The 26758-nt window shown below is 39.6% G+C and overlaps 1 protein-coding gene across 1 annotated transcript in view; it reads right to left on the bottom strand.

Annotated features, from left to right (window-relative positions):
* Nucleotides 1-26758, bottom strand: part of syt6a (synaptotagmin VIa) — a 55515-nt gene that overhangs the window by 8121 nt on the left and 20636 nt on the right. The window contains exons 2-4 of the mRNA XM_031844663.1: nucleotides 8504-8897; nucleotides 6886-7432; nucleotides 801-921 (exon numbers count right to left, since the gene is read on the bottom strand). Of these exons, the coding sequence (XP_031700523.1) occupies nucleotides 801-921; nucleotides 6886-7432; nucleotides 8504-8897 (1062 nt within the window). The remainder of the gene's footprint in view (nucleotides 1-800; nucleotides 922-6885; nucleotides 7433-8503; nucleotides 8898-26758) is intronic.

Here is a 26758-nt window from a genome sequence, read left to right as displayed (position 1 = left end):
GTGGCATATTTCATCACCCAGTGTCTGTGTATATGTGTGTGTGTGTGTTTTTTCTACTTAAGCATGAAAGCAACCCTTGAGGACCTGGCATCGGTAATGTCCATAAAAGTAGATGCGTCAACGGCTTGTGTAAACACAAAGGGCGAGAGGACATAGATAGTTTAAACAGCATGACTGAGAAAGCTTCCTGATGAATGCTGATTTTAATCTTCATCCGTCAGTAACAAATCGCCTCGTATGATCCATTATGCCACGTTTTAGTCAGATGTTAGCTGCCCTAAATCTATAAACGACAAACAAGAGTGCTTGCTTTGCAGCCTAATATGCTGGAAGGCACAATTTGATAGCTACAGTTTTACAGTAATGGCACACAGCTAAACCCCTCAAAACTCAGGGGATTAAAATTGTGTCTCTCATTTAAATCGTCATTAAACACAGGAGTAAGAAAACGCCACATTCACTCCGAATCACACCTGAACCCTTGCATTTAATGCACAATAAATGTAACCTTTTACAAGTGATATCAGTATTGCCGGAAAAGTGGAAAGGAAAACCGACTGCCTGCAACTATTTGCTGACAATGTCTTAATATTGCAAGTGTTGATTATTAATAACTGCTGAAATAAACAGCACACCGCTGTAGAGGCGACTCTGTTTCTGCACATTATCTGACACGCTTACAATTGGATATTCAGTTGATTCATGTTGAGCCACTGCAGCTGTAAGTGAATCACACTAATGCAAGCCCAAGCACATACAGTTAAACACACACACACACACACACACACACACACACACACCTGAGTATCCAGTGATGTCCATGGCCTTGAGGTTCCTGCACTTGATGACAGTAAGTGTGAGTCTGCCTGCGGTGGGCAGGTAGCATAGTGAGAACATGACCTCCCCAAGATCAACACTTTCCTGTGAAAAACACACACACAAGCAAAAAAAAAAATCTCTTTCAGTTTCACATTTACATTCAACACAGATGCTTTGATCCAGAGTAATGCACAATAAGAATATCATCCTTAAGGTATGTTTCTGGGATTAATTCTGTATTTTGCCTAAAGTCTGCTTTTTGTAACGTGAGAGCAAACAGAAAGTGAAGACCAGTGGTTGAAGAAGTACTCTGATATTTTACAGTGTAGTAGTATTACAGAATACTAATGTGAAACTACAAAAGGTCCTGCATTCAAACACTTACATATACTTAAAGTACCAAAAGTAAAAGTACTCATTCTGTAGAATTATTATATTAATGGATTATAGTTAGTGATACATTCCTGCGCTTGTCACTTTAACGATAAAGCTTGTAAATCTAGGGCTAATGATTTTAACTACTTTATTTACAGCTGGGGAGCTTAACCTTTAATAATATATTATAAATTATGAATTGGTTTATATTTTGTTTTAATAATCTAAATCTGCAAAGTAACTCAAGCTGCAAAATAAATGTCAGTCAGTGAAGACTAACAAATAAATAACTACATAATGTTCTGCTGGGTAATCTGTTATCCAAGCTCAAAATGATTGTGAAATTGCAAAATCATGGTACATTTTATGGTGGCCTCTTGTTACCACAAGTAATAAAACTGCATTCTCACAGCTGAGACTGCTAAACTGGCTAATTCGAGCACAGACTACACACAAAGGTGTCTAAAGCTAAATAATGCAACTTCTCTAGGCATTGTTGGTTTGAAAAATAACTGCATTATGAGTTTGTTGTTTAGTAACTGCAGCTGTGTTTTTAGAGCAGGCACAGAAGAGAGTTATGTTGAAAGACAAATGGATATTTTTTGTTGTGAACCACAGTGCTGCTTAGAGAATGAATTGTTTTTCTGTCATTTTAGAACCCAGGACAATAAAATACACTTTCTCTGCAGAGCTTTAGACAAGAAGATGTGTTGACGATGGAGATGTTATAAGCACTCAGTTCAAAGACATTTTGCGCAAAGAAAGCTCTTTTCTTTTTCATCATGGTGCAACACCGCGAATAAGCAAAGGTCGTTTTTTTATTTCCGTTTGTGATTAAACAAATAAGATTCAACGTCACAGAGGAGTCACAAATGAGGTTCGGAAATCACAGTTAGTACATCCTTTTGGTAGTCAAAAGTAATGTCTTCATGCTTTTTAAATGTATTGTTTTTACTATTTAAAAAAAAAAGATTGTGAGAAAACATCAGAAGTGCCCCTTTTCTTCTCAGCCGACTGGAGGGGCGTGTCAGTGTCTGGGTTTGATTGACAGCAGCTAGCAGGCAGCTGGAGAACCAGCACTCAGAGTGAGGGCCACACCAGCATTAAAAGGGCCAAAGTGACATTTAAAGGTGCATATACATGCTATTTAATGTGTTGTTGCTGAGCAGCTAATTAGCTGTCTAGCCTTCACTGTAGCAGTGAACTGTTCTCTGGTGGATGTTTGTTTGGCCGCTCGTTCAGTAAGCTACGGTGCAGCACAGGAATTGTGTTCATGTTTGTAAATTGGATGAGAAGAATACTGAAACAGGAAAGCTAATGTGTGTTGTTGTTAAAAGCCTGTGCCTCCTGTCTTGTGTCACAGGCTGCTGTGTGGCTCAGTGGGACCGTCTGCTCTGCCTAACACTGATGTTACTGCTCTAGCCAAGATTTTATTGGCTGTATCGAAATAAGTTCTCCATCTAATGCTGAACTATGTGACGCCATCATAAAACCAAAAGTATATTAAAGTGAATTTTCTACCTTTGGTGGCTACACTTTAGCCTTTGAGGGAGCCGGGCTAGCTGCTTACCCCTGCTCAGTCTTTATGCTAGGCTAAGCTAATCACCTCCCAACTCTCCCTCCATAGCTTTTGCACAGAAAAGAGATTATTCTTCTGACTTACATTTCTTGATGACTTAATTGTAAAATTGTACAAAGAAATATAAATCTGAAATAATCTTAGTTATAACAGAAAATGTCCTGAGTGTTTCCTTTGTTAAGGAAATAAATCAAAGTGAAAGGTGCCACAGGTCTTACCATCAGCAGCAGTTTAAGTGAGAAAAGGAAGCTGAACAACTGGGCTTCACTTAAAGTCCTTGAGGTTATTTAGCATTAGTGTCTCCTTGAAACAAATTGGTTTCATTCTGAACTTCTGGCCGACCTCCTGAGCAACTCTTTTGCCAGAGGAGCGGATTTCATCAACAGAAAATTACAAAAACAGAGAGGAAATACAATTTATAACTCAGCACTTTAACATAATGTAACCCGCATAATGAGTGAATCCTCAAATATTTTTTTTGAGAATTAAATCAACAAGATCCCTCATTTTATATACTCGAAAATGACTTTTGAGACAAGCACAACCTGCCCACTAAAATATTAGCTCACACAGTACTGTGTGAGTCCCCACTGAGCTGATGAGAGTCCTGTTATCTGTAACATGTGAGTTCTTAGCCCCATCCAACATAATTAAGGTCGCACAGACCCCTAATCACCATGAATGAACTTGGTGAGAACGCCTATCTGAGCGCTGCAGTCTTAACGTCTCCTCACACATACAAGCTGCAATTTGTCTTTCTCTGCTGTGGAAGTGAGGGATTTCGTTTGAAGGGTGTGAAGGTTCAGCCATAATGTGAGAGCGCAGCGGAAATGTCAAGTGTTGTAAAAGTATGAAGTGACACTATGATTATTCTTGTAGAAACACAGGCTATTTTGATGCCAGTCCGTATCATCTGTTCTTACAATAATCATATTTTAGCCACGCTAGCAGCTCCAATGATGGTAGTCTGTCGATCGGTCGTCGGGCCAGTCCACCACACAGACTGAAATATCAATATCTATAATTATATATAAAATAAAAACAATTTGGACAGATTGATGTTCCCCAGAGGATGAAGTCCTGATTCACTTTTCCCCATAGCGCCAAACTTATCCAATGAAATATCTTATATCTTACAGATACTAAATTTCCTACAGTCATTTGTGGCTCCAGGATGTATCCTAATGATTCTGAGTATGCCATAGGTTTCACTCTAGTGCCACCATGAGGGTGACATTTTTGGGTATTATTTGGATCTTGACTATTGGATAGCTTGCCTTGAAACCTGGATGATCATGTCCCCCTCTGGATGAATTGTACTAAATTTGGTGATATCTTAAGTCAACATCTAGCTTCATCATCAGGTCAAAATATAATTTTCCAATGCTTTTGTTTATGACTTGATTGCTTACAAAATTATACTCCTGTCAGCCTCAGTTGTACTTTGTGTTTAGTGCTAATTAGCCAATGTTAGCAGGCTTCATTATTTGTAGTTTTGAGTGAAATATCTCGACAACTGGATGGATTGCCATGAAATGTGGTACAGACATCAATGTAACTTAATTATAATAACTTTGAATTGAAATAACTTTGGTTATCTCCTGACTTTTCATCATGCACCGCCATCAGGGCATACAAAACTGCATATGGAGTTTAGTGCTGATTAGCAAATGTTAGCATTTTTACACACCAAGACAGTAAACTGCTCAACTTTAGCATGTTTGCACAGTGACATTAGCATTTAGCTGCTAGCAGTCAATTACATATTTGTCACTGACTGTATTTGCGTTCTTATTGCTTTATTTATTATTCACTATTACGAAGAATAACTATGTCTTGGTTTGGTTTTTCGACACTTCTACAAGGTAAATAATCCCCTCCATTCAAGCCACTGATTAGCTTGTTAAAACCTTCCCCGACATAATTTATTGAGATCGAACATACGTGAGAAATCTGAAGTCAATAAGTAAACTGTTCTCCTCCGGACTCTTTTTCTTGGTAATGCTAGGTAATTGATAATTATCTCTCCTTGATCTATGAACTGAGGAAAGCTGCTGGCTCTTTTAATTCACCATCTCACCCTCTGCTAAATACTCGAGTCGCTTCCACTCACTGAGAGTTATCAGTGTTTGTAAAGCAGGATCTTTATCTTCAACAAGCCTTCCATTACACTCCACTTCATGTTTGTTTTTTTTGTTTCTGCTGAACCCTGCCATCTGTGAATCCTCTATGTTGCCAATCTTGGATTTAATGTGAGCAAGGGATGTTGTCATAAAATCATTTGGTGGTTCAATAAAGTTTGTGTGCCAAGGAGAGGGCCTCTCTGCTTTTCTGCATTCTAAGCAATAATGTTGATATTATTGAACAACCCTTGAAGAAGCTCAAGTTCAACAACTGGAGGAGGGGAAACTCTCCGATTAAAGGACTCTGCGGAGGTGATAAAGTGATGAGGGCTGTAAGGTGCCGAGCATGGTACCAGAGAGAACACTTTGTTTCTGAAAATAGCCGCTGGACATCATTAACAAAGACAAAATAATTATCCTTCCGTGTTTGAGATGTTAATGCCTCATGACAACAGCCAGTCCCTTTCTGTATTTTAAGAAGTGACTATTTTGTTTTGTAGAATAAAAAATGGAAGTATGTATCAGCTTTTTGATAATACATTTGATGTTTAATGCACAGTACAGGGCTGTAGACAGGATTTAAATTACCCTAATTCACCCCTTACAGCTCTCAGAAAATGTTTGTCGAACAAAGGTCTATAAATCTCTTTTTTTATTGTTTGCATTTTATGTAATAAATTCATTGTTGAATTATATTTTCTTGAAAAATGTATGTAAAAAATCAGGTGAGGGAATGCAGATTATTCAGTTATTGGCCTAAAAGCAGTGACAATTTCTCATCTCCAAGTGCACTTGCTATTATGATTCATGTGCAACAGCGCATGAATCTAGCAAGGGCTAGTTGACATTTAATGTAGCTTGTGGATGTGGTGATCAATAGAGACACTCTCAGCAAGTCACAACTATGGTCTCATTGCTCTGAAACAATTGGGCTATTCACAGTAAAGCTCGACAACAAACGGCTCAACAAATGACACGAAACTAACATCACTTTCCTTTTGTGTTTGTTGGCTAGCTGGTAGCTTTGTGGAGCTACTGTTGGACTGAAAGCCTGCTGTCAAGCCGACTGCCTTGAGGCAATTGGACAAACTACAAACAACAGAACTTGAAGAAGAAGTCTTTGACGAACACCCCTTGGGTTAACCACTCCAGACCTATGCTTGAGCCAGCTGCTGATGCCAACTTAAGGTAAGCCTCAAACAACCCACTACCAGCCATCATTTTCTTACTTTTTGTCATCACTACTCTTCTATAAATTGGCAGTAGCACAACAGAGTGACTTTGAGCCAGAAGCAATCCTAGTTCTGAGATGTCTATTCTCAACACAATGTATAGGATCCAATTTCCACCAAAAACTTATATTGTACAGATTAAACATGAGTGCCGAGCACCAAAATAACACACAGAGGGACAAATAGAATTTCAAAGTAAGAAAAATACCAAACTGTCCAAACGCTGCTTTCAGTGGCCGTTGCGCCGCCACAACAGTATCAACCATTTAGTCTAGAAGAACTGGAATCAATCTGTAAAGTACTGCAAGTTTTAACTGTAGAATGTACATTCTACATGCACCGTACCTAATGTCACTTTTGTCCTGTGACATGCCAGATACAGTTTATTCAAACAAGACGGCTGTGTCTTTAACAATGTGGACTAAAAAGAGAGAAAAGCCGCATTACCTTGTGTAATTCTATTATGAGCAAAAAGCAAGTTGCAGAAAATGTATTTTTAAATCCCAGGATTCGGTCAAAATTGCGTTTTTTGCTACAAATTGTAAAGTAATACTCAGCTAATATTAAAACAATTTCCAGAATTTTTCCAGTGGACATGACCGCAGTGTGCTGAAAATGTAACTCACATAGATTGTAATGCGTAAAGTGAACTTGAACTCACCAGTCTACGATAGATGAATTCAATATAATTGCGTTTATACAATTAGTCATTTGATACTGAATCTAGAAGAAATAGAGAAGGGGAATAGATTCTTACACTGGTGGCATATTGGATTTCCCTCCATATGTTCGTCTCCCTGGAGAGGTCCGATGTCTCAAACAAGTTGTCCAGCACCACCTCACCGATCATATCATGCCTTGAAAACCGGTCAAAGTCAAAGACGCTCATATGGAGCTTCCTGACCGCTAGCTCATCGTAAGGCACAGGAAACTGGAAACTCTCATCGAATGTGGGGTTGAGCGTCTTCCGGTGGACGCGAGTCTGGAACTTTTTGCGGTCGGGCAGCAGGTAGACCTTCACGTAAGGGTCAGAAGTGCCACATAAGTCCTTGGCAGGTAGGTCTGCTGCCCTGAGAATGTTGACTATGAGGGCCTCGTTTTCGTAGTCGTACTTCAGAGAGAAGTTAATCCTGCCACAGTTTTTGCTGCTGCCGTTCTTGGATGAATCCTCTGATTCGAGGGCCTTCTGTTGGTAGAGCTCTGGCTGAATACGGCCGATGCTGGTTGACTTTTCATCGTCGACTACGTAGTCATTTCCCAGGTCTAGACTGCATACCTGCATCTGCCTTTTGAAGGAATTGTGCCTGCAGGGACAGAAGAGACAAGAAGAAAGAAAAGAGGAGTGACTGACAGGGAATGATTTGTGGGATGTTTTGAAGAGCTGTGAAGACGAGCAGGAGAACCCTGAACTTGGAGGTTTTGAATTCGAGGGAGGGAGGTTTTAAATGCAAATGCCTAGACACACCAAGCTGACCTCTAAGAGCCAGCACTGACTAAGGGTGATGGATTGTGTCACCTCTATCACCTGACTTCTTCTATTAAAGTTGCAATCGATCAAAGACAACAGCTAACGGCTAGCTACGTTATTTCCTGTGTGAATGGGGGGAAAAAACGAGTGACCTGTGCATGGCTTGTGTTTATATTGTTTTCTTTTAAATGTATGAAAACTATTTTCCTAGAAAACTAGCATACTATTCTCATGCCACTGTTGAAATGTTGTTGTATGCTTGGAATACAGATTAAGAACAATGTGAATTATAGAAATTCAAGTCAAGATAAAACTGCCCTAATTGTATGAAATAACAACAAGAGCACCAGGGGGTGAGCAATGCTTTGTTGTGTCAGGACCCTAAATTTCAATTTTTCTGCTTTATTCTAAGGACAAATAAGTGTGCTTTTATTAAAAGTCTAGCTGCATATTAAGCAGAATGGACTCCAGATGTCCACTTATTAACATGATGAAAACGTGCAGTTCTGCTAGTATTACTACAGCAAAATGTTTTTTTATCTCCCGTCTGTTCTATTAATTCTCATGAAGAAACCATTAATTAGCCTTACCATTATGACATACAAAGAGAGGCCTCTGAGGCAACACAATCTACAATATTTAATATAATTAACTTTTTTGCTACCATATTGCCGAGATGTAAAATTTAAATGTATTTCGTGCCTACTTACTTAAAATGTCCGAGCGGTGAGGTGCTTTTTGATTTGCATATTTTTTCTTTATTTCATTTTGGATTAATCGACCTTTTGTACCGCATGTCTTTGTGTCGTAAACTCTGCCCAATGTCAGCATGCATATATGTATCCCTAAGCATATTTACACACCAATAACCACAGCACAGAGCCTTACATGCGTGTGTATGACTAACCGAGTGGAGGAAGCCGGCTCAGTGGTTTGCCTCTGCATGCGTTGCGTGCGGCGCAGGAAGTGCTCCCTCATGGAGAGCTGCACATCGGTGGGGATGTCGGGAGATGTATGGCTTATCTTTACAGCTGCCTCCAGGAAACCCATTGAACCCATGGGGTCCTTCACCTTCTCTGTCGCCATGGTGACCACCGGTGGCTGCTGGGGGCTGGGCAGACGGAGAGGTGACCGGAGCGAGCGGTCCTCTGGGTCACAGGCCGGGGTGAGGGACGGACTGGGGAAATGGGCCTTTGTTCGCCGAGGCACACGGCACCGCTTCCAAGAGATGAATGTAAGAAGGCCCAGCAGAGCCAGGCCGCAGACCACGAACACGCCGAGGAAGAGGCCAAAAGAAGCGCCTGGTGGCGAGCCACGGGAACCCGAAACAGAGGATCACACAATATGGACAAACAGATGGTGATAACGAGGGTGAGAGAGGAGAGAAAGAGAGAGACGGTCTATTAGGTCATGATTCTTCTGGTGCTATATCGGTGGGTTTTATATAAGGACAGCGATAGTATACTGGGAGATGTGTTTCATAAATATTTAAGTAACTTCCATTAGTCTTCAGTTCAGCCCAGGGATAAGGAAACCATATTTATGTAAACCGAATTGAAATGTGACTATGCACTCATGCACACAGACGAAGATGATTTTCCATGACATTAGAGGGAAATGTAATTATAGTCGGACAAATACTAAGAACAAAAAACACATAATCGCTTTGATTTAGCCAAAAAATACACGGGAGTAGAACCAAGGTGTCAGGCACCTTCCTTTATGGAGTTTTTTCTTTTTTACCATGAAACAGATAACAGGAACAGGGCACTGTCAACCTTATTTATTTTCCAGCATTTTGATTATGCTTCCTGGGGAAAAAGCAGCTTACAAAGACCTAGAGACGAACCAAGAATGCTGACAAGCACTCTTCACAGGCACCGAAGAGGAAAAGAAAAATATACCGAAAACATACAGTCCTGTATCTCTGGGTTTTGCATTTTGAGACACCTGCCAGAGTTGCTCCTTTTTTTAAAATTTAAAGTCTTTGTATATCTCCACCCGATACTTGGCACATTTTACATGCTTTCCGGCCAGGATTCAATTTCAATTCTTTTCAATTTCTTGGGAGTATTTCTTTTCCACGCACCCTGATTGCTCGAATTTATCTGCAGTAACTCACACTGAGCAGCGTCTCTGTGGCCTCTCAGAGGATCCCTCAGCTCCTGTCTGCACAGAACACTCCAGAGATAGCAGGAAGCTGCTTCAAGGCACATTGAATTAGCTCTTTTCTAATATTTACTCGGCTCAAGCTTTCCTCACTGCAGCAAAATATGAGCATCGGCAAGCACTGAAAGCTCCAGGTGGGGTTAGGGTTTGTAGAGAAAATGTGATTTATTACATATGTGGAAAACCAGGTAACAAGTATTACAGTTCTCCACATAAGTGAAAGTAGAAATACCACAGTGGCATAGTACTCATTAGAAAAGTAAAAGGCCTGCATTCAAAATCTTACACAAAGAAGTATTTTCAGCAAAATGTACTTATCAGCAGTGGTGGAATGTATCTATGTACATTTTTACAATATTTCCTCTTCACCTCTGAGGGAATTATTCTACTTCTTACTCGGCTACATTTAACTGGCATTTATGGAAACTAGTTGCTTTAAAATGAGATTCAAATCTTTAATCTCATCGCTTAAAAGATTAAATCAGTAGTTTTCTCTTATGACACCTTACCAAAAAGGGTCTAGTTGAGGTCCCTTGTCATATTTCAAATGTCTATGAGTTGTTCACCAAAGAGACATTTCCCCTCTAAACCTCTCAGGTTTTATTTAAATACAGCTTGAGGCCCAATGAAGTATGTATAATTTTATATAAAATATTTCACGAAAAAGGGTGATCATAAGCAAACCGTACAATATTTGCCTTGTAGTGAAGCAGAAGTATAACAATAATAGCTTTTAATGTCAAATGGTCTTAAAATTCTAAATAACTCACGTACAATAATAGTTGTCTGACAAACGTTCATTGCTTTTATCTCTAAATGATAGTTCATCAAAATATTATCGAAAGACTATCATTTACCACCTTTTGTCCTCACAATTTAAGAGCTTTGATGTTAAAAATTCAAACTACATGGAGTTTCCACCAAGAGGAATTTATAGCTTAGCCAAGCAGTGGACAGGATTTCATGTCTGGAGGATTTATGCCTGAGGAGGATTTCTCAGCTGTCCACAGCTCTGGCCTCTCTCTGTCATCTGAAATTTCACACAGCTCCCCACAAAGCTTCCTCTTGACTGGACTGTCGCTCGCAGAGTCTTCACCCGGCGTCACGGCAAATTGAAGTAGATCCTGCGCTGTGGTACTGAAATACGAATGCCCGTGGTGACAATCTTTCGCTACAAAATCCGTTGACAGGCCAAAAAATGTGTATTTGAGTATGTGACTTTGGCTTGTTTGGCTTTTTACACTTCAGCGGCACCGCTCCAAGTGAAGAATCCACTGAAACGGCGGTTTTTCGAAATTTGACACTAGGGGTCCCCCCAGACAAATTCAAGACAATTCTTTATCTAACTTCTATTTGATAGATTACTATGCTATAACTTTTGGAACCCTAATACTTTGGGGGATAGAAACAGGAAGTATAATGTTGCAATGAATTCAGTGGGTTATGCTGAGTGCGACATTGTTTTAGCTTAAACAAATGTAATGTAATGTATCCATGAATATACAGAAAACTATCCCTTGATTATTTTAATACTGAAGGACATTTTAAAATGTGATCTCAGGCTAGTAGTTCTAAAATTACAAGTAGCAGCTTTTCTAATATTCCTAAACAGATTTATGAATGTTTGTTCGCAATGGAAATTGGGATAATGAGGTCCACCAAAAGAGTAGCCTATGTCGAGTTATGACTCAGAGAAGCAGTGCAAATTTGAACGTAAATTGCGGCAAGCGGGCGCTAAGGGTTTTTAAAGTACCATGATTCTGTGTCACAGCATCTGCTGCAGTGCCAACTGCTGATTGTGTTGGTAAATGGGTCAAATCAGTGGGCCAAACTACAGTAATCAACTTCCTGTTGTTTTTAGAAAATCGGCATGCTTGTGTCTCTTTCACCTCAAGCAGTATTTGTGCGTGAAGGGAAGCTCGCAGTCATACAACCTCTGCCCAAAATTAGCACTAAAATGAGTGTGAGCAGTCACTTTACAGCTGCAAATTTCTCTTCTTTTCTTTTACTTTTGCCATAGTTGATAAAAGTGTAAAAAGAAGTATAAACAGTGATTTGTATTTCTACCTTATGATGGTTTCTAAGATAATAACAGCTGCTGTCATCAGTCTAGTCTGGTGTGATAAGGTTATTAATGAGAGACCTCCAGCACTGCGATGCCCACGTCACTTCTACCATAATGACTGCAAAAATAGAAGTGTTAATTTCTCACTCTTTGTCCTACCTTCTAGTGTTGCGAAGGCGAGACATACTGTATGCAGAAAGCTAATGATGCAGAGACAGTGAGGCAGAATGCGAGAGGCATGAATGTAAGGGAAACAGAGAGTTATTGAGAAGCCATTGTTCTTCCTCTCCAGACGGATGGGTAATGGAGCAGAGCTGTGTGAACATATTACTCCCTCTGGATCTGACAGCGTGAGACTAGACTGACCTCAGGGTTTAGCACACCATTAATGATCACACCCACGCCATGAGAGTGGACTACCACTATCCTGCAGTCAATCAGAAGGGTATTTTCTCACCATAAAGCTCCTCTAGGTGGGTTTTAGGGCCAGGTGCAAAGGGCAAGGAAGTGAGGCACCGCTGTGAGAAAGACGCGTTTCAATTTTTAAAAATAAAAACGTCCAGGTATTGACCTCTGAGCTGGGGTGACTTGCGTGGATGCAGAGACAGCTCCAGTGCTTTAAAAAACGTTGTGGCTCACTGCCGCTGTGTGTGTTTCAATTGGCTCTCTGTTTGATTCAGTTATGAAGTTACTCCTTCATGCTGCTCGTCTCACCACAGCGGGGCTTGGCTCGACATTATCAGGTGTTTCTCAGGGTGCACAAATTGAATAAAGGTTTGTTTTGAAGTCGAGTCGAAGAGCAAAGTGAAGCCTGGGGACCTTTCTTCTTCTTTTCTTTTTTTTCGTCATGAGCTATTAAATCGAACATAGTTTCCATAGTAACCCGGTCATTAGAGAAGATATGCGCTCTCTCTCTTTGCTGTTATGAATTGATTTATCTTGGGTGGAAAAAGTCCATTCTAATAATGCTAAAGAATGCTCTGCCTGCACCCCTACGTTTTGCTGTGTCTGTGGACTCATTCAAAAATCAGCTCAAGACACAAGACTGGCGTCTGGGTAATAACTTGTGTCCTATAGGCCTGCTTTTAAACCATGTTTTACATTTGTACTTTCTGTTTTTGTGCATTTTAATGTAAATTATTGGCCCTTATATGGTCACATTGTGCTTTTTATGTTTGTAATTCTGCTCATGTTAAGCACTTTGTGACTAATGTCTGTGAAAAGCGCTTTATAATTATATTTTACTTACTTACTTACTTACATAGAGATGTCAAAATGCTGTTTGTGTTGAGTTTTACTCAAGCACACACTTTATAGGCTTTGATACTCTTAGATGAAGGCTGTGGTTTCATTGTCATATCGTGTACGGAACTTATTAGAGCGGAGGATGATGTAATTTGTCTTTGTAGATTTGTTGAAACAATCAAGGATCTTAAACGGTATAACTGGTTACCCGTTGCCCCAACCAACCGTCATTCCAACCTTCATCCGTGAGAAGAAAAAACGTGAATCGTACCAAAAAAAAGTGAGTCATAAAAGAATAGAATTCACCATGTTGCTACTGTATATGTTTTCATTAAGTCAGACAATTGCTAATTCAATTTTTTATGTACAGTTTAAAAACAAGGAGTTGACCCAAAGTGATTTCCAGTTGAGCCAAATGGGTTAGGATCTGCCTCTATACAGGTATAATAATGAGAGAAATAGAAAATAAAACAATAATATAGAGATACAACAGATGGGAAGTTAAGAGAAATGGAAATAAAAACAACCGACTAAAACCGAAGAGGATATAGATAACAGATGTATAAGTTAAGACTTGACAAAACCCATCGTCTTTGGTTTTGAGTCATGAGTGAAGGACTGAGAGGAGTTGTTGTGAGGATGATCTGAGCTACCTGGGGGCAGAATATGGGGTGGCAAGCTACTAATGGATTGTGAGAACAAAATAGCTTAAAACAATAAAAAGTTTACTGGTGACAGAGTTTTCAACAAAGTCACAGACTATCAGTGTTAGCATTAGCTTTTGCGAGCTAGCTTCAGATGACAAAATCTGTTGTCATTGGCTAGAAAGGGGCAGCCTGCTTTAATTTACTTCTGTGTGAAAGAAAAATTACATTAAACGTCAATGGTAATTCTGCAACTGTTATTGTCGTAAAGTGAATATGTGCCATGCGAGGCCAGAATTATTCTGCTGAATAAACCCTAATAATTTCCATACAGTCCCTAACGGTCTCTCAATGATCAATAGTAATAAAACGACTGCTTTGGCATGTACTGTCTGCTTCATCTACCTTAAGGCCAATGTCTTAGGATGGTGGTGAGTGCTGGTGCTGTCTCTGCCCTGTAGCCCACAATTACTCATACTCTCTGCTTGTCACACATGACGTCCGATATTTCTACAGGGGAGAGAAAAGGGCTGCAAAAATCATGCAAATGTGGGCCAGCAACAATTTCTGACAAGAAAGTTAAAATAACATTTGAACATATTAATATCTTCCCAAAGCATACACAGATATACTTTTTTTTTCTTCGAGCACATTTGTGCAATGGTGGTAATGGATAAATTGCAAATGTGAAAGTAATTTCAGCCTTCAACATTTAAGTATAAGAGGATCATGTGCAGTTGACTTATTATTAGTTACAATTTTCAGGGAAAATTAAACTGTCTCTGGAAAAGTACACTTTAGACAACGAGCAATGACATTTCATGAAATTGGAAAAAGGCATTGACTTTACACAACTGCTTTCAGCATAAAGTAGGCTTTGTAGTTTACTACAATCTCATTTAATTGTAAATATTTCCTGGACACACTTGTTTCAAAGCTGTCAGTTGTGTACTGTCTTCTTTCCCTAAAGGGGGATATAATGCGCTCTAATCTTGATGTGGGTATCCCAGCCATTTTTGGATTTCTGTATCCCATGGTGTCTTTTTCAGAGCAATCATAAAATCCCATAATCCCCCAGATCCCCAAATCCTAAAGCCCCACCACATGCAAAGAGGAGTTTAGACAGCAGCAGATCAGCCGGAGGTGTGAAGAGGAATTGGAGTCCATGGAGAGAAACATTAGACTTTTACACCACACCTCGGTGGGGAAAAGATGTTATATCTATTGAGGATTTATTTAAATTAGGCTAAAAAGCATGTGTAAGTAATTATTCTGTCCAGAATATTTAGCATCTAATTACTCATCATTGATTGCTTTAAATTCAAGTTCATCTGTGTGTAGAAAAAGGGGCCATAAACAGGTTGTTATGATTGAAATAGTGAGTAAACACTGAAAGTAGCAGGGATGAATAACAATGTTTCTTCCAGCTTACTAAAAATTGTATTTCAATGCAGAGTAAACTTCCACTCAGAGTACCCAACTGTGTTGCCAATAAAGATAAAAGAGACAGAACCTTTTAAAGACTCAATAGATAACTTTTTGTATGTGAACTCAGCGGCCTTAAGCAAAGGGTATTGGGTACTATGACAAATGCAACAGTTTGGGGGATGCAAGTTTTCTTGCCCGTGTTTATCAGCTCAACCATTCAGTCTGGTTGAAAGCTCCCACCTGCAAGGCCAAGATATACTGTCAAGTGAAAATATGTTCAAAACTAGAGCTGTCTTTTAGAGCAAGTTGGTGTTTTTGCCAACGGTTTTGTCAAAATGTGCGACAGAGATTGTCCACAAAACTGTCATGGTGAAAATGTTCAAAGGATGGATGGACGCACCCAGAAGGACAGATTTTGTTGCTGTAATGCAAAGTAATAACCATATTTAACTTTACTTAACCCAATGAATTCAAATATTGATGAAATGGAGTGCTGCAGGAATGAGTCCTAAAACCCGTAAATGATTTAGCATTTTTGCACTTCCTGTTCCCGTCCTTCTTTGTCTTCTAGTTTTTTTGATTAGATGTCCGAAATAAGGTCTATGATAGTTTAAGGTTTTGTTCTATGATATAAAATGCGTCAGTAGCTACCCGTGTCTAGAATTGTAAAGCTTTTACGTGTCTTAGAACTGGTGGTTGCTAAGAAGTAGCTGAATGAGACTTCAAAATCAGGCGAAATCTGCATATTTGCGTCAGGAAATCTATCTATAGATATCTATATATAGCTAATATATATAGAGATATTTTTATATCTATATAAATCTATAGATATTTTGATAGATATTTTTTTCGATTTCTCACTAATACATAGCTACATAGCCGTTAAAATAATAATAACTTATAAAATCTGCAAATGACTAAGTTAGATGATGCATGGCTTAATGTTGCTTTATCTTAACAGCTGCAATGCAGAAATTACTTTTAACATGGGTGCTTAATTTGAAGTGTCGACTACTAACAGAAACATGTTCCGCGTGTTGATAATCCTAATGCCAATATCATGCTTTAGTGGGGACAAAAAATAAACAGAACATGGAGCTATCTTCCCGCCGCTTGACGAAGCGCTACAGTATGCTTTCACCTTTGGTTCGTTCATGGCAGTCGTACTGCGATGATAATGTTGATGTTGTGAGTCTGAAATACTTCCACGCTTTATATGACTGTTGGGTTAGGTTTTTTTAGCTGCAGTTAGTTCTACGGGGAATGCGTGCTTTCTTGGGGCCATTCTTACTACGCACCGCAGCACGTAATGCAAAATCGACATTGATTACGTCAGTAGTCTTTATTGTGTATCTCTTTACTGAAGACTTTTTTTATTCTAAAATGTAATGATTCCTAATAAAAGACATTCTTAACCTCAGCATCATATTAGTCTTCAACTAACCAGAATCAAATGTGTCGTTCTGACTGCTTTATATTGACATTTTTTTAAATCAACTTGTTTTAAATCAATTTTTCGTCACCCTAAAGGCCTATATACTCCCACTGTCTCATCGCGTAATGACCTGAGTTTACTAATTGACCACAGAGGGTTCATACAATGTGCGAGCGCTCACACTCAATAATCCACTGAGGACACACTTTCAGAAAGCTGTTATCTCCTCCACAAGTGTGAAGTTAATCAAAGTGCATTCTCTCTTACCCTGCACATCGTCTAATCCTCCAAACGGTTCAATCACTGTTGTCATCTATCCGTTAAAGTTGGAATATTAAACTCACTACAAAAGTGTATTGACTTTGGCCACAACACATTTTCTGTAGTGTCCAATTTGATTTGATTGCTGTGTTCTGCAGCCAATCAGAGGCCACGAGGGAGCCTCCCCTGAAGCTGTGACTGTTGAGTTCAGTCCAGCATTAGCATCTGGTCCTATCACACAATTAACCTGCTTGTTGACCAGGAGCCCCTATCTCTGTCGCACAGCTTTCAGCCAGCCAGGTTGTCTTTACTCATAGGGGCTGTTTGCAGAGAGCAAATGTTGAAATAGATTGCAGAGCTCCAGAGGCCTGCTCAAGAGAAAATAAGCATCAAAAAATAGAAAGATTTGGAGCTGATGTTCTGCAGTTAACCTTACTTGTGAGAGATATACTGCAAAATCAATCCATTACTCATTAGGAATGAGGCAAACCTCAAATTGAACATTGATTCACGACATTATCGCGCTAAATTAAACCATCTATCTCAAAGTTGTGTCTTTTATGTTTAAAAAACGTATTAACTGATAGCATTTAACTGCATATAAAAAAATCTATAATTTGCACCACCATCTGATAGATAAAAATATGACTTATTGTAAAACAAATACACAGAATTGAAAACATTTTAATGGTAAATATGTGTTATATTATCAAATAAACACACTTAAATATAATATATTACAATATCAATGAAAATCAATGAGAAGTCTTTGTATCCTTGGACACCAAACATATTACATTTTAAAATTCAGCTACAATAAATGTCAAAAGCAGCAAACTACATCTAAGTTATTAAGGTTTTCCATCTTCTATTAGTCTTTTGCATCAGTAATGTATGTAAATAACAGAGTAAAATAGGTTTAGAATTATGATTAATTTAGAAAAGTTATGTTATTTTGAACTTAATTTGTATGTACACTGCATGTGCTCCATATGAAGTACAAATTAGTATTTCAAACTGTGCTGAGCCAGATTTTTGTGCAGAAACCTATCATGTCTCAGTTCTTTTGCCCATGAGACACTTTAGATATGTCTTGTTTACCCAAATGAAAAAGCATCAGCTATGTGACTGGTGGGAAATCTACTTCTCCATCCTAAAGAAGTAAATAAAAAAAGGCATTAAACTTGCATGTTTATATACTGACTCCTCAACAACAACAACAAAACAACCTCTATCCAGGACTTGTGTGGTATTCCACATCTTTCTGTCGGTGAATACCATGAACGGATCAATAACAGCAATGACCATGGATTGTATATATATATATATATATATATATATATATATATAGTATTTCTCTGTGCCCTAGAGCTCCATTGTTGACCATAACTATTCTTAACACATCAATGAGCCGCACTGTGAAGTCACTCGGATAAACTCCGCTAATGATTTTCCATCAAACATCTTTTCTCACATAGCATGTCAATGTCGGAATAGATGGGGCGAGGGACAGTCCAGCTGAAAGCGGTAATGCGACATTAATGGATGCTAACCCTTTACGTGCTTGCAATGTTACTGCTTTCATTCACAACACATCAATACCTGCATTTTCCCTGAAATGTACTAGGTATTGAGGTGGGAATTTGCCGTTTTTTACTTATTTATTATACCTTTACTGTGTGATTACATATGTATTATACTTGTTGATACTTGATCTTATTTTTCTTCTTATATCTCTTTTTTGTTTGCTTGCGCTATCCACTATGCTGCTGTAATCCTGCAAATGTTTCCCGCTGTGGGACTAATGAAGGATTATCTTATCTTATCTTGTATATGTATGTGAATGTACATCTACAATATAGCTAAAGTCAAGAAAGAATTTTGGTAAGATTAAGCAACAACAACATTTGGTTAAGTTTATGGAAGAATCGTGGTTAAGGTTAACTCCAGTTACGTGCATGGAAGTCGAACATGCTGCCTTTGTCGTAGCTACGTGTTCAGGGGCCCCTGGGAAGTTGTTTTGCCCCTATTGTGGTTACTTTATCAAACACCACCTTATTTAGAAAATGTACCATGTACATGAATCATCTTAATGGAAGTAAATCATGAGATGCAGAATCGTCCAATATGGGCTTACTTCCTATAGGGATACTGGACTGAGACAAACACATCTGTTGAGCTTCATCCTTCCCTCGAGCATTTACGTTGGGTTCAGACAGAGCACTCTGAGCCACCTCTCCATTGCCGTTGCTCAGCTCAACAGCCCTAACATGTCATTCCCCCATCCACCTGACAAGTGGTACTACTGCATCCGGGCCTGATCCATCATCCGCTACAGCCTTGTCTCATCCTCGTCCCATCATTCTGTAGCTAATGAATTTTTACCGTGCTGCGAGCTATAAATATTATATCCAACATGAAGTCGTATGATTTGTTTCATATGTGATGTGGAGGAAAAGAAAATCATAAACCAGCACGAGTTAGAATCTCTATAATACAAGAAGGCATGAGACCAGCGGAGCAGGTGGACTGCGTGATGCTATCAAATAATAAAGGCTGAAAATGTCCAACTTTACAAGGGTGGAGAACTTTTTTATTGATTTAGTCCATGCTTCCTGCATGCCACTATATGGATGTTTTAATTTCCAGAGGCATCACAATAAAACTAACAGGCCCCTTGTAAAAATAGCTTAAGCTCATTTTCAGTCTCGGTAATTTTCATCACCAGGGATTTTAAATGGATGTGCTACATCCATTACAGACAGAAGTTATGAGCGCCCGGTATTGCTCGATGAAAGCTTTTGCTCTACTCGAAATGCTCCATTGCCCTGAAATATTGCGTTGTTAATCATGACAAACAAACAGCACTAGCACCCACCCTGTCATGTGTGTAGAGAAGGTGTGAGTGATGTGGCGGGAGTGGGAAGACGCTATAGCTTCTTAATGTCTCTGATTAGGTTTAGGGGAAATATGTGGGAGAGACATAATTGAAATGGTGATATGTTTTGGCACATTCTTAAGAGCCTATTAAAATGTTTGATTGTTTACCAGAGGCAGTGAGAGCAACGGGTATTTAATACAGTTTGTTTAAAAGACAGAATGAGGCAATGTATACATTACATAATACTAATATTTTTTTATTGTGGTTAATAGTAAGAGTAGAATTAGTATTTTATAGACATTTTATGAAATACCTCTGGGTGCGTCATTTGAAAAGACTCCAGTCTTTATGTTAAGCAAAGTTAATTAGCTGTAGCTCCATATTTAGAAGAAGTAAACGTGAGCGTTCGACACAGCTCAACTTTTTCGCTTTGTTTTTTGTACAGAGTAAATAAAACATGCTAAGCTAAATGTTTCCTGGCTCGCTCGTTTATCGTACAGACCAGTGACTTCTCATCTAATTCTTGGCTAGAAAGCTAATATGCTCATTTCCCAAAATGTCAAACTTTAACCTCTGTTTTCATATTTAATTACACCAATCCATCTCAAGTTTAATTTTCAACGACACATCAAATTATGTTCTGTAAACCCCTCGTGCAGTTAAAAATAAATGCAGCCACATCACATTTCTTTGTGGGGGCAGGCCCTTGGTTTGACCTGACCTTCGGCCTCTGGGCCCCCCGAATGATGGCGACAGACAACCCGTCAGCATGAGGAAATGATGCATCCATCACTCTGACTCTGTTGATTCAACCCAGGCCTGACATTTGGGACCCACTTGCTCAGAAGCCGGTCGCCTTATGATGCATTATAGTTCAGCTGATAATATGACAAATGGCAAGCAGAAGGCGTTTTATCAAGAGGGGAGCGTTATCAGGCTTAAAGGAACCCCAGCACTGCTCAACAACTTGCAGGGCTTTAGCAGCCGAATCCAATCACGTCTCCTCATGTACTTACATTGACGTGATCCATCAGATCTTGAAAAATTATTTTTGATGGTGCAGATTCAGCTAGTTGTAGTGGTGTCAAGTATTTTTTTTATTGTTTGAAACGGAAACTAGAGTACTACTCTTCATTTACAGAGAAGCAATGAATTCATCATTGTTTCCCATATTTTCAGTTTTATGTTTAATTCAGCTCCCAAACAAAAACCCATTCAAGCACTCTTTCTCTCTTGTAAATAAAATCTGTGATGCAACCTCCAACGCTGAAACAGTTCGTATCGACTTTTTGTGTGGGAGAAACCTAAATTTATACTCTTTTGTACACCGGACAAAAACAAAGTGAAAGAGTGCCTTTAGGGTGTTTTGGTTTTATTTCAGCTGGTGTTGTTTTGGGGAAGAGATCACAGTGTTCAACAACAACAACAAGTTGTGGTGAAAGCTTTGGTTTATAGCTGCAACGTGACTACAAGTAAGAGGAAATGCCTAAAGCTTAATGGAATAAAGGCTTTTAAGCTTCCTGCCACTCATGACTGCCTTGGATGTCATGATATTTCTTAGCATCTTATATATTTTCTTGCCAGATAGAAAGTGTAACTATGCATTTCATCAATAATAAATTGAGAAGCTATATGCCAATGTTTCTTGCTAATAGTTATGGGGTTTGATAGCATTTTATAGAATTATCAACAACTCCTTTTAGATAGTTTAGGTAGTAGAATGACGACATCTTTAGAGCTGAGAGATTAGTCTAGCTATTTTAATAATTGATTCATAGTTTGTTTAATTTTTTAAGTAAAAATGCCTAATATTGTCGTTCAATTAATTCATTTGTTGTGGTCAAGGCCCCTCCTATGGGGTCACAGGATGAATCTGAGGGGTTCATGAGATGCATAATGGGATGAAAACTGAGTTACACAGAACAGCATCCTTATCTTAAATTGTTGCTTTTTGTCAACGATCCAGATTGAAATGAATTAAAAACAATCAATATTACAAGTCTAGAGGTCCCAATTTGTAACTTGTTGACTCCTGACTTCACCAATGAGGGGTCGCTGCTTTATATTAAGAGGTAGTCTAAAGGTTTGTGAAACACTATCTTGTATGATAGTAAACTGAAAATCTTATGTTTCTGGGGTGTTGGTCAGACCAAATGAGCAATTTGATGGCATAATCTGAAGCTGCAGAAAACTGTCACAGGCATTTTTTTTTAGCATTTAATTTAGCCTCGAAGGGTGTAGGGCTTTCACCAGATGTTTTGTCACTGCTCAGTGACATTTGTTAACATTTACCGGATTCATTTTTTTGTTTTTTCTGAGATGGAAAATGGCCTTTGCTGGGATGTGCTGCAGATGCAGAAGTAATGTAAACGAGGTGGAAATAATGAAATATTGCAAATATCTACAAAATAAATCATAGATTTTTCTCCATGCACAATGCAGTCAGTGTGAAGGCAAAATCGTTATAGCACTGCTACAGGTCATAGAATCCAATGGGTACAGTACATGGTGTAACACCGGCGGTTCACTCAGGAGGAGCCATAGTTCATGTCAAGTCATCTGCCATAATTTCATACTTTAATATTATGTACAGTTGATAAATATAAGCAGGGGACTTGTGAGTTTCTTTTGGTCAAGTTAAGTTGGCCGGCTATGTTCAGTCAGTCATAAGCGTTTTTGTGTTTACATGCATCACCAGTTTCAGACTAGGGCAGAAGAGACCAAAGACAGATTGTGAATTAAAGATTTGTTAAGGGATTTATTTTGTCTCAGCCTAATCAATCTTGGTATTTTACCAAAATGCAACGGAACTGAGCCAAATCGCTAAACAGCCATTCGCATTTCAGTAGCATCAATTCAGAGAGGCAACATTTGGTCCTGTCACGAACAGGATTCTCCTCTAATGTGCTTTATCGAACATTAGCTTGTTCTGCTTCCTCTAAACAAGTGCAATCATTATCAGGACAGCATATCCTCTTGTTGTACAAGAGCAATAGTGTTTCCTCTCTTGGATGACTGGGGTATTGATCCAGGCCACAAGGCTGTCAAAATCCAGCCCAATTTTATATTGTATTGAAACAAATTGTGTCCGGAGGGGGCCGTCAGAGAGCTCAACATTATCCCAACCCATCCTGCATCCATGCATTCCCGCATGTGTGCTTTATGGGTTTATCACACGGCTGTGCACTATTGTTTACACACCAAGCTCCCACTCAGGGACATTTTACAGTCCAGCCTTAGTGAGTGACATTTTAACAAGAAGTTATAAATCATGTCACCAGAGAAAGGAAAGAAAACAAATGCCACAATCCCTGAATCCTCTCACAAAGAAAAACAAAACGACCCCTGCTGCTATCCTGATCACACACAATCATGTCAGTGCTGCTCACACACACACACACACATGCAGGCATCCATGAATGCAATTGGTCACATGCGCTTTGTAACACATCCAGGGCAGAGCCACCACACACATACACAAGCACACACATACACCATAAACACAGCTTGCCAGCAAGGGCCACCGGGGTCCAGTCATGGCAGGAGCCAGCAGAAAACTGATAAGGCTGACTGGATTTGTTTAATTCAGCCTTCTCCCAAAGCTGCTGCTGCTGTAGGGGGAGGAAAAAAATATATAACTGCACCGTAGGAACAGGTGAAGGGAGGCAGGGGATCCAAGTGAACCGCAGAGATGAACACTGACAGGATTGACTCCACATCACAGGTTGTACATTTTTGTAGAATCCGTTTCCAACGATACTCCCTGATCAATTCAAGGCAAGAATTTTTGCTTATTAACACATCTGAAGTACTTTAAATCGTAAGTGACAAATGTAGCAGACGATGATCAGAATAACACAATTTCCCTGCACTCGGGCTGACAAGAAGAGCAGGGTATCATGCTGTATCTCTCTGCTTCTATTAGCCCCGCAGCTCTGGCGCTTCATCAAAGTGTCATGATGCACGTTGATCAAACCCAGCAAGAGCGAGGAGAAAGAACAAAAAAAAAGAAAAAGTGACATAAGCATGTGCACACAGAAGAAGACAGAGACACAAATAGAACACATGCACAAAGCAGTGACCTGACTTAACAATGTGCAGCTGAGCAAGTCTGTTCACCTCTGCCATACAGGTGTACTTTTGAACAAAAAGCATTAGATCAGACGCACTGTCATTGATAAAAAGCTGTGGAAAGAACAAGTCAATATCTCTTCAATTTTCACCCGGGTTCAGACGGCAGCGTAATGGGCAGAAGGTGTGTAAGATAGAGGCGGAAAGTGCGGCTGCAGACATCCACTCTTATCAAATATTAACACGGTGCTTCATAAATGATAGAGACGAGTATGATATAGTCAGTAAGGCTGCCTAAAAAAAGAGAAGTAGTTTTTATCTTGGCATGTATTATTCAAAAGTAAATATTTGTCAAAGATTACCAGTTACAGAGGTTACAACAGTATTAATGACTGATATATAAATAAAAAGCTACGGCTGCTGCTCTGCATCTGTCCTCTGCATCTGAGAGCGAAGCACCGTGCGCCTCACCCACACACATCCCCCAACAAACTGGCAACCTGCAACCTGCCTCACAGCACCTCAGCACAGCAGTGAAATCAAGCCGGGGAAATCAATCGTCAAAAGGAAACAAAGAAGGAAAAAAGACGCTCAAAGCATCAGATTTGAACCACTGATTGAATCTGCTGTGACAGCTATGTACTCACCAGTGACAATGTCTCTCACTTTTCCTCTCTTGATCCCCCTCTCTCTCTCACTTCTCCCTCCCTCTGTTTCTCTTTTTCTCTCTGTGTCTTTTTTTTCTTCTTCTCCCCCTCAGTCTCTCCTCCCGATCCTCTTCCTTGCTTGCTCCTGAACAGAATGAGCCTCCACTGCACTCAGGAACCCAGTTTCTATGGCAGTGTGAGCAAGCAAGCAAGTCAGCAGGATACTGTAGTGCAAATGTCTAGGGGCAGATCCCTCACCCAGCCCAGCGAACAGTCAAACAAGCTCAATAGCTTCTCACTTCAATCTCGTTGTGCTAAAACAACAGCAAGCCACTTGAACTTCTGTAAAACATGCAGTGAAAGAGAAAAGCAAAAGAGAAACCCAGCAAAGACATTTTTATTTGCTCCCTAGAAAACACAGGCAATGCAGCAAAAGAAAGGAAACATGCATAAGTTTAGGAGCATGAATATACATGAGGGCATCCACATGAATATCAAAGCTTTTCTTTGAATAGATATCCAGGTAACACATTCAAAGAGTTGTTTTATTTCTACATCGAATGGCATTAGGCAAATGCATCATGAGGGATCAAAAGGGAGCCTTTTCTGATGAGCAACACATGCAAGCCTTTGCTTTGTTCTGTGTCAAGGGAGCTTGCGGTAAGCTGCTGTGAGGAGCACATGCTCATCCACGCACTGCTTCAAGAGGCATACACCACTGATTAAATAAGCATGGGCGACATTGCGCCTCAGTCTGCAGTCCTGACCACGGTCATGCGACATATTGCAGCACAATCAGTACAATCTTCAACAGCGCGAGAGAAGGAGGGAGAGAAGGAGGGGTGGGGGAAGAAAGTGCAACCCCCCAAGTCTTCCCTCCTATCTAGATTAGCATCAGTTCATCAACAGGCTTTGGTCCGCAAAGGGTGTTTCTTTGACCAGAGGCTCCGACTGCAGGAAAACCTTGAAATCAATTGGATGCGCAACACTGAAAAATAGATTGAAATTAATTGCATTCGGAGCGCTGCACGCATGTATGATATGGTGCAGTTGGCAAGCGTTCAGAATTGAGATCCTAGAAAGTGTGTTCTGGATAACATGAACAGCGCAGTTCTATCAGCTGAGAGGGTTTCTTTGCTGTTACAGCAGCTAATGCATTATGTATTACTCTGAGATACTCCTGCAGAAGGTTTTAAAACCACTTTTCCTTTTGTTCATATTTTACGTTGCAAGTAATCAGAACACTTTATGTTCAAGTAACCAATCCATCTCGTAGCCTAGTGATTATTACGTGAGCAAAGAGGGAAGTCAGTTGACTTGTATAGTTATACAGCGACAAAAGTCCAGACAGGGAGGAGGTTGAGGTGCATCGATGGGTCAACAAAATATTGGATTTTGATTATTTTAACCAAAACCCTGATGTTTTATTCCAAACCACGATCTTTCACTAAACTGAACCAATTTGACCGCATTGTTAGATGATAAAATGGATTTGTGGTTTTGGAGGGGCACAGACCAGGATTTATTGCTGGTCATGCCAACAGCAACCTCCATTTCTGAAAAGTTCTTTCTAATGGCCAGCAGGGGCGACTCCTCTGGTTGCAAAAGGAAAGTCTGATTGTATAGAAGTATGAGAAAATGACCTTACTTCTTACTTGATTTGTCAGCAAACATCAGTTAATTGTCTCAATCGCTAGTTTCAAGTCTTCTTCAATACAGCATGACGTTCATTTAGTAAATTATTGTCCCATTTTGAGTAAAATAGACGATAAAGTAGGCTATGCTTTAGGGCGGGCTTGCTGTGATTTAGTGGTCGCTACCACAACGTTGTCCGGTCTGGGAGTTTATTCCTGGGAAAACTTTAATCCTTTCACAGTGTGTTCAGTTCATGAAAGTTATTGTAACATTTTGGTTACCTAAAAATGGCCCTCTCGTCTCATTTCTTGTTACAAAAAAACAGGATCGCGATGGCAAAAAATCGAGATGGCGATGTCAAACTCAAGGCTTTAAAACCGCAGTCCACAAACCAATGGGTGAGTTCATGTGTATATTTTTGATCCATGTGCTGGGAAATGATTGAAAAACTGTGTTAATGAAATAACTCATTGGTGTCAGAGATCAAATTCAGTAAAACTTGCATCAGTAAACAGTTTTGTCTGTCTGATACTGACACTGGATCAAGTGATGAATTTCATCACCAACCACTTCAACGTGCTGCACATCCTGCCAAGAAGCTTAATGTGATTTAGACTTACAGCGCCGTCCTTTCGTTTCTTTAACAATTAGAATCAAATCTAGCGTTTGTACAAACTCCCC

Source organism: Anarrhichthys ocellatus, unplaced genomic scaffold, assembly GCF_004355925.1.
Source record: "Anarrhichthys ocellatus isolate YVR2014 unplaced genomic scaffold, GSC_Weel_1.0 scaffold5, whole genome shotgun sequence".
NCBI lineage: Eukaryota > Metazoa > Chordata > Actinopteri > Perciformes > Anarhichadidae > Anarrhichthys > Anarrhichthys ocellatus.
Note: the sequence above shows the minus strand (reverse complement) of the source record. Positions and strands in the feature narration are given on the sequence as shown.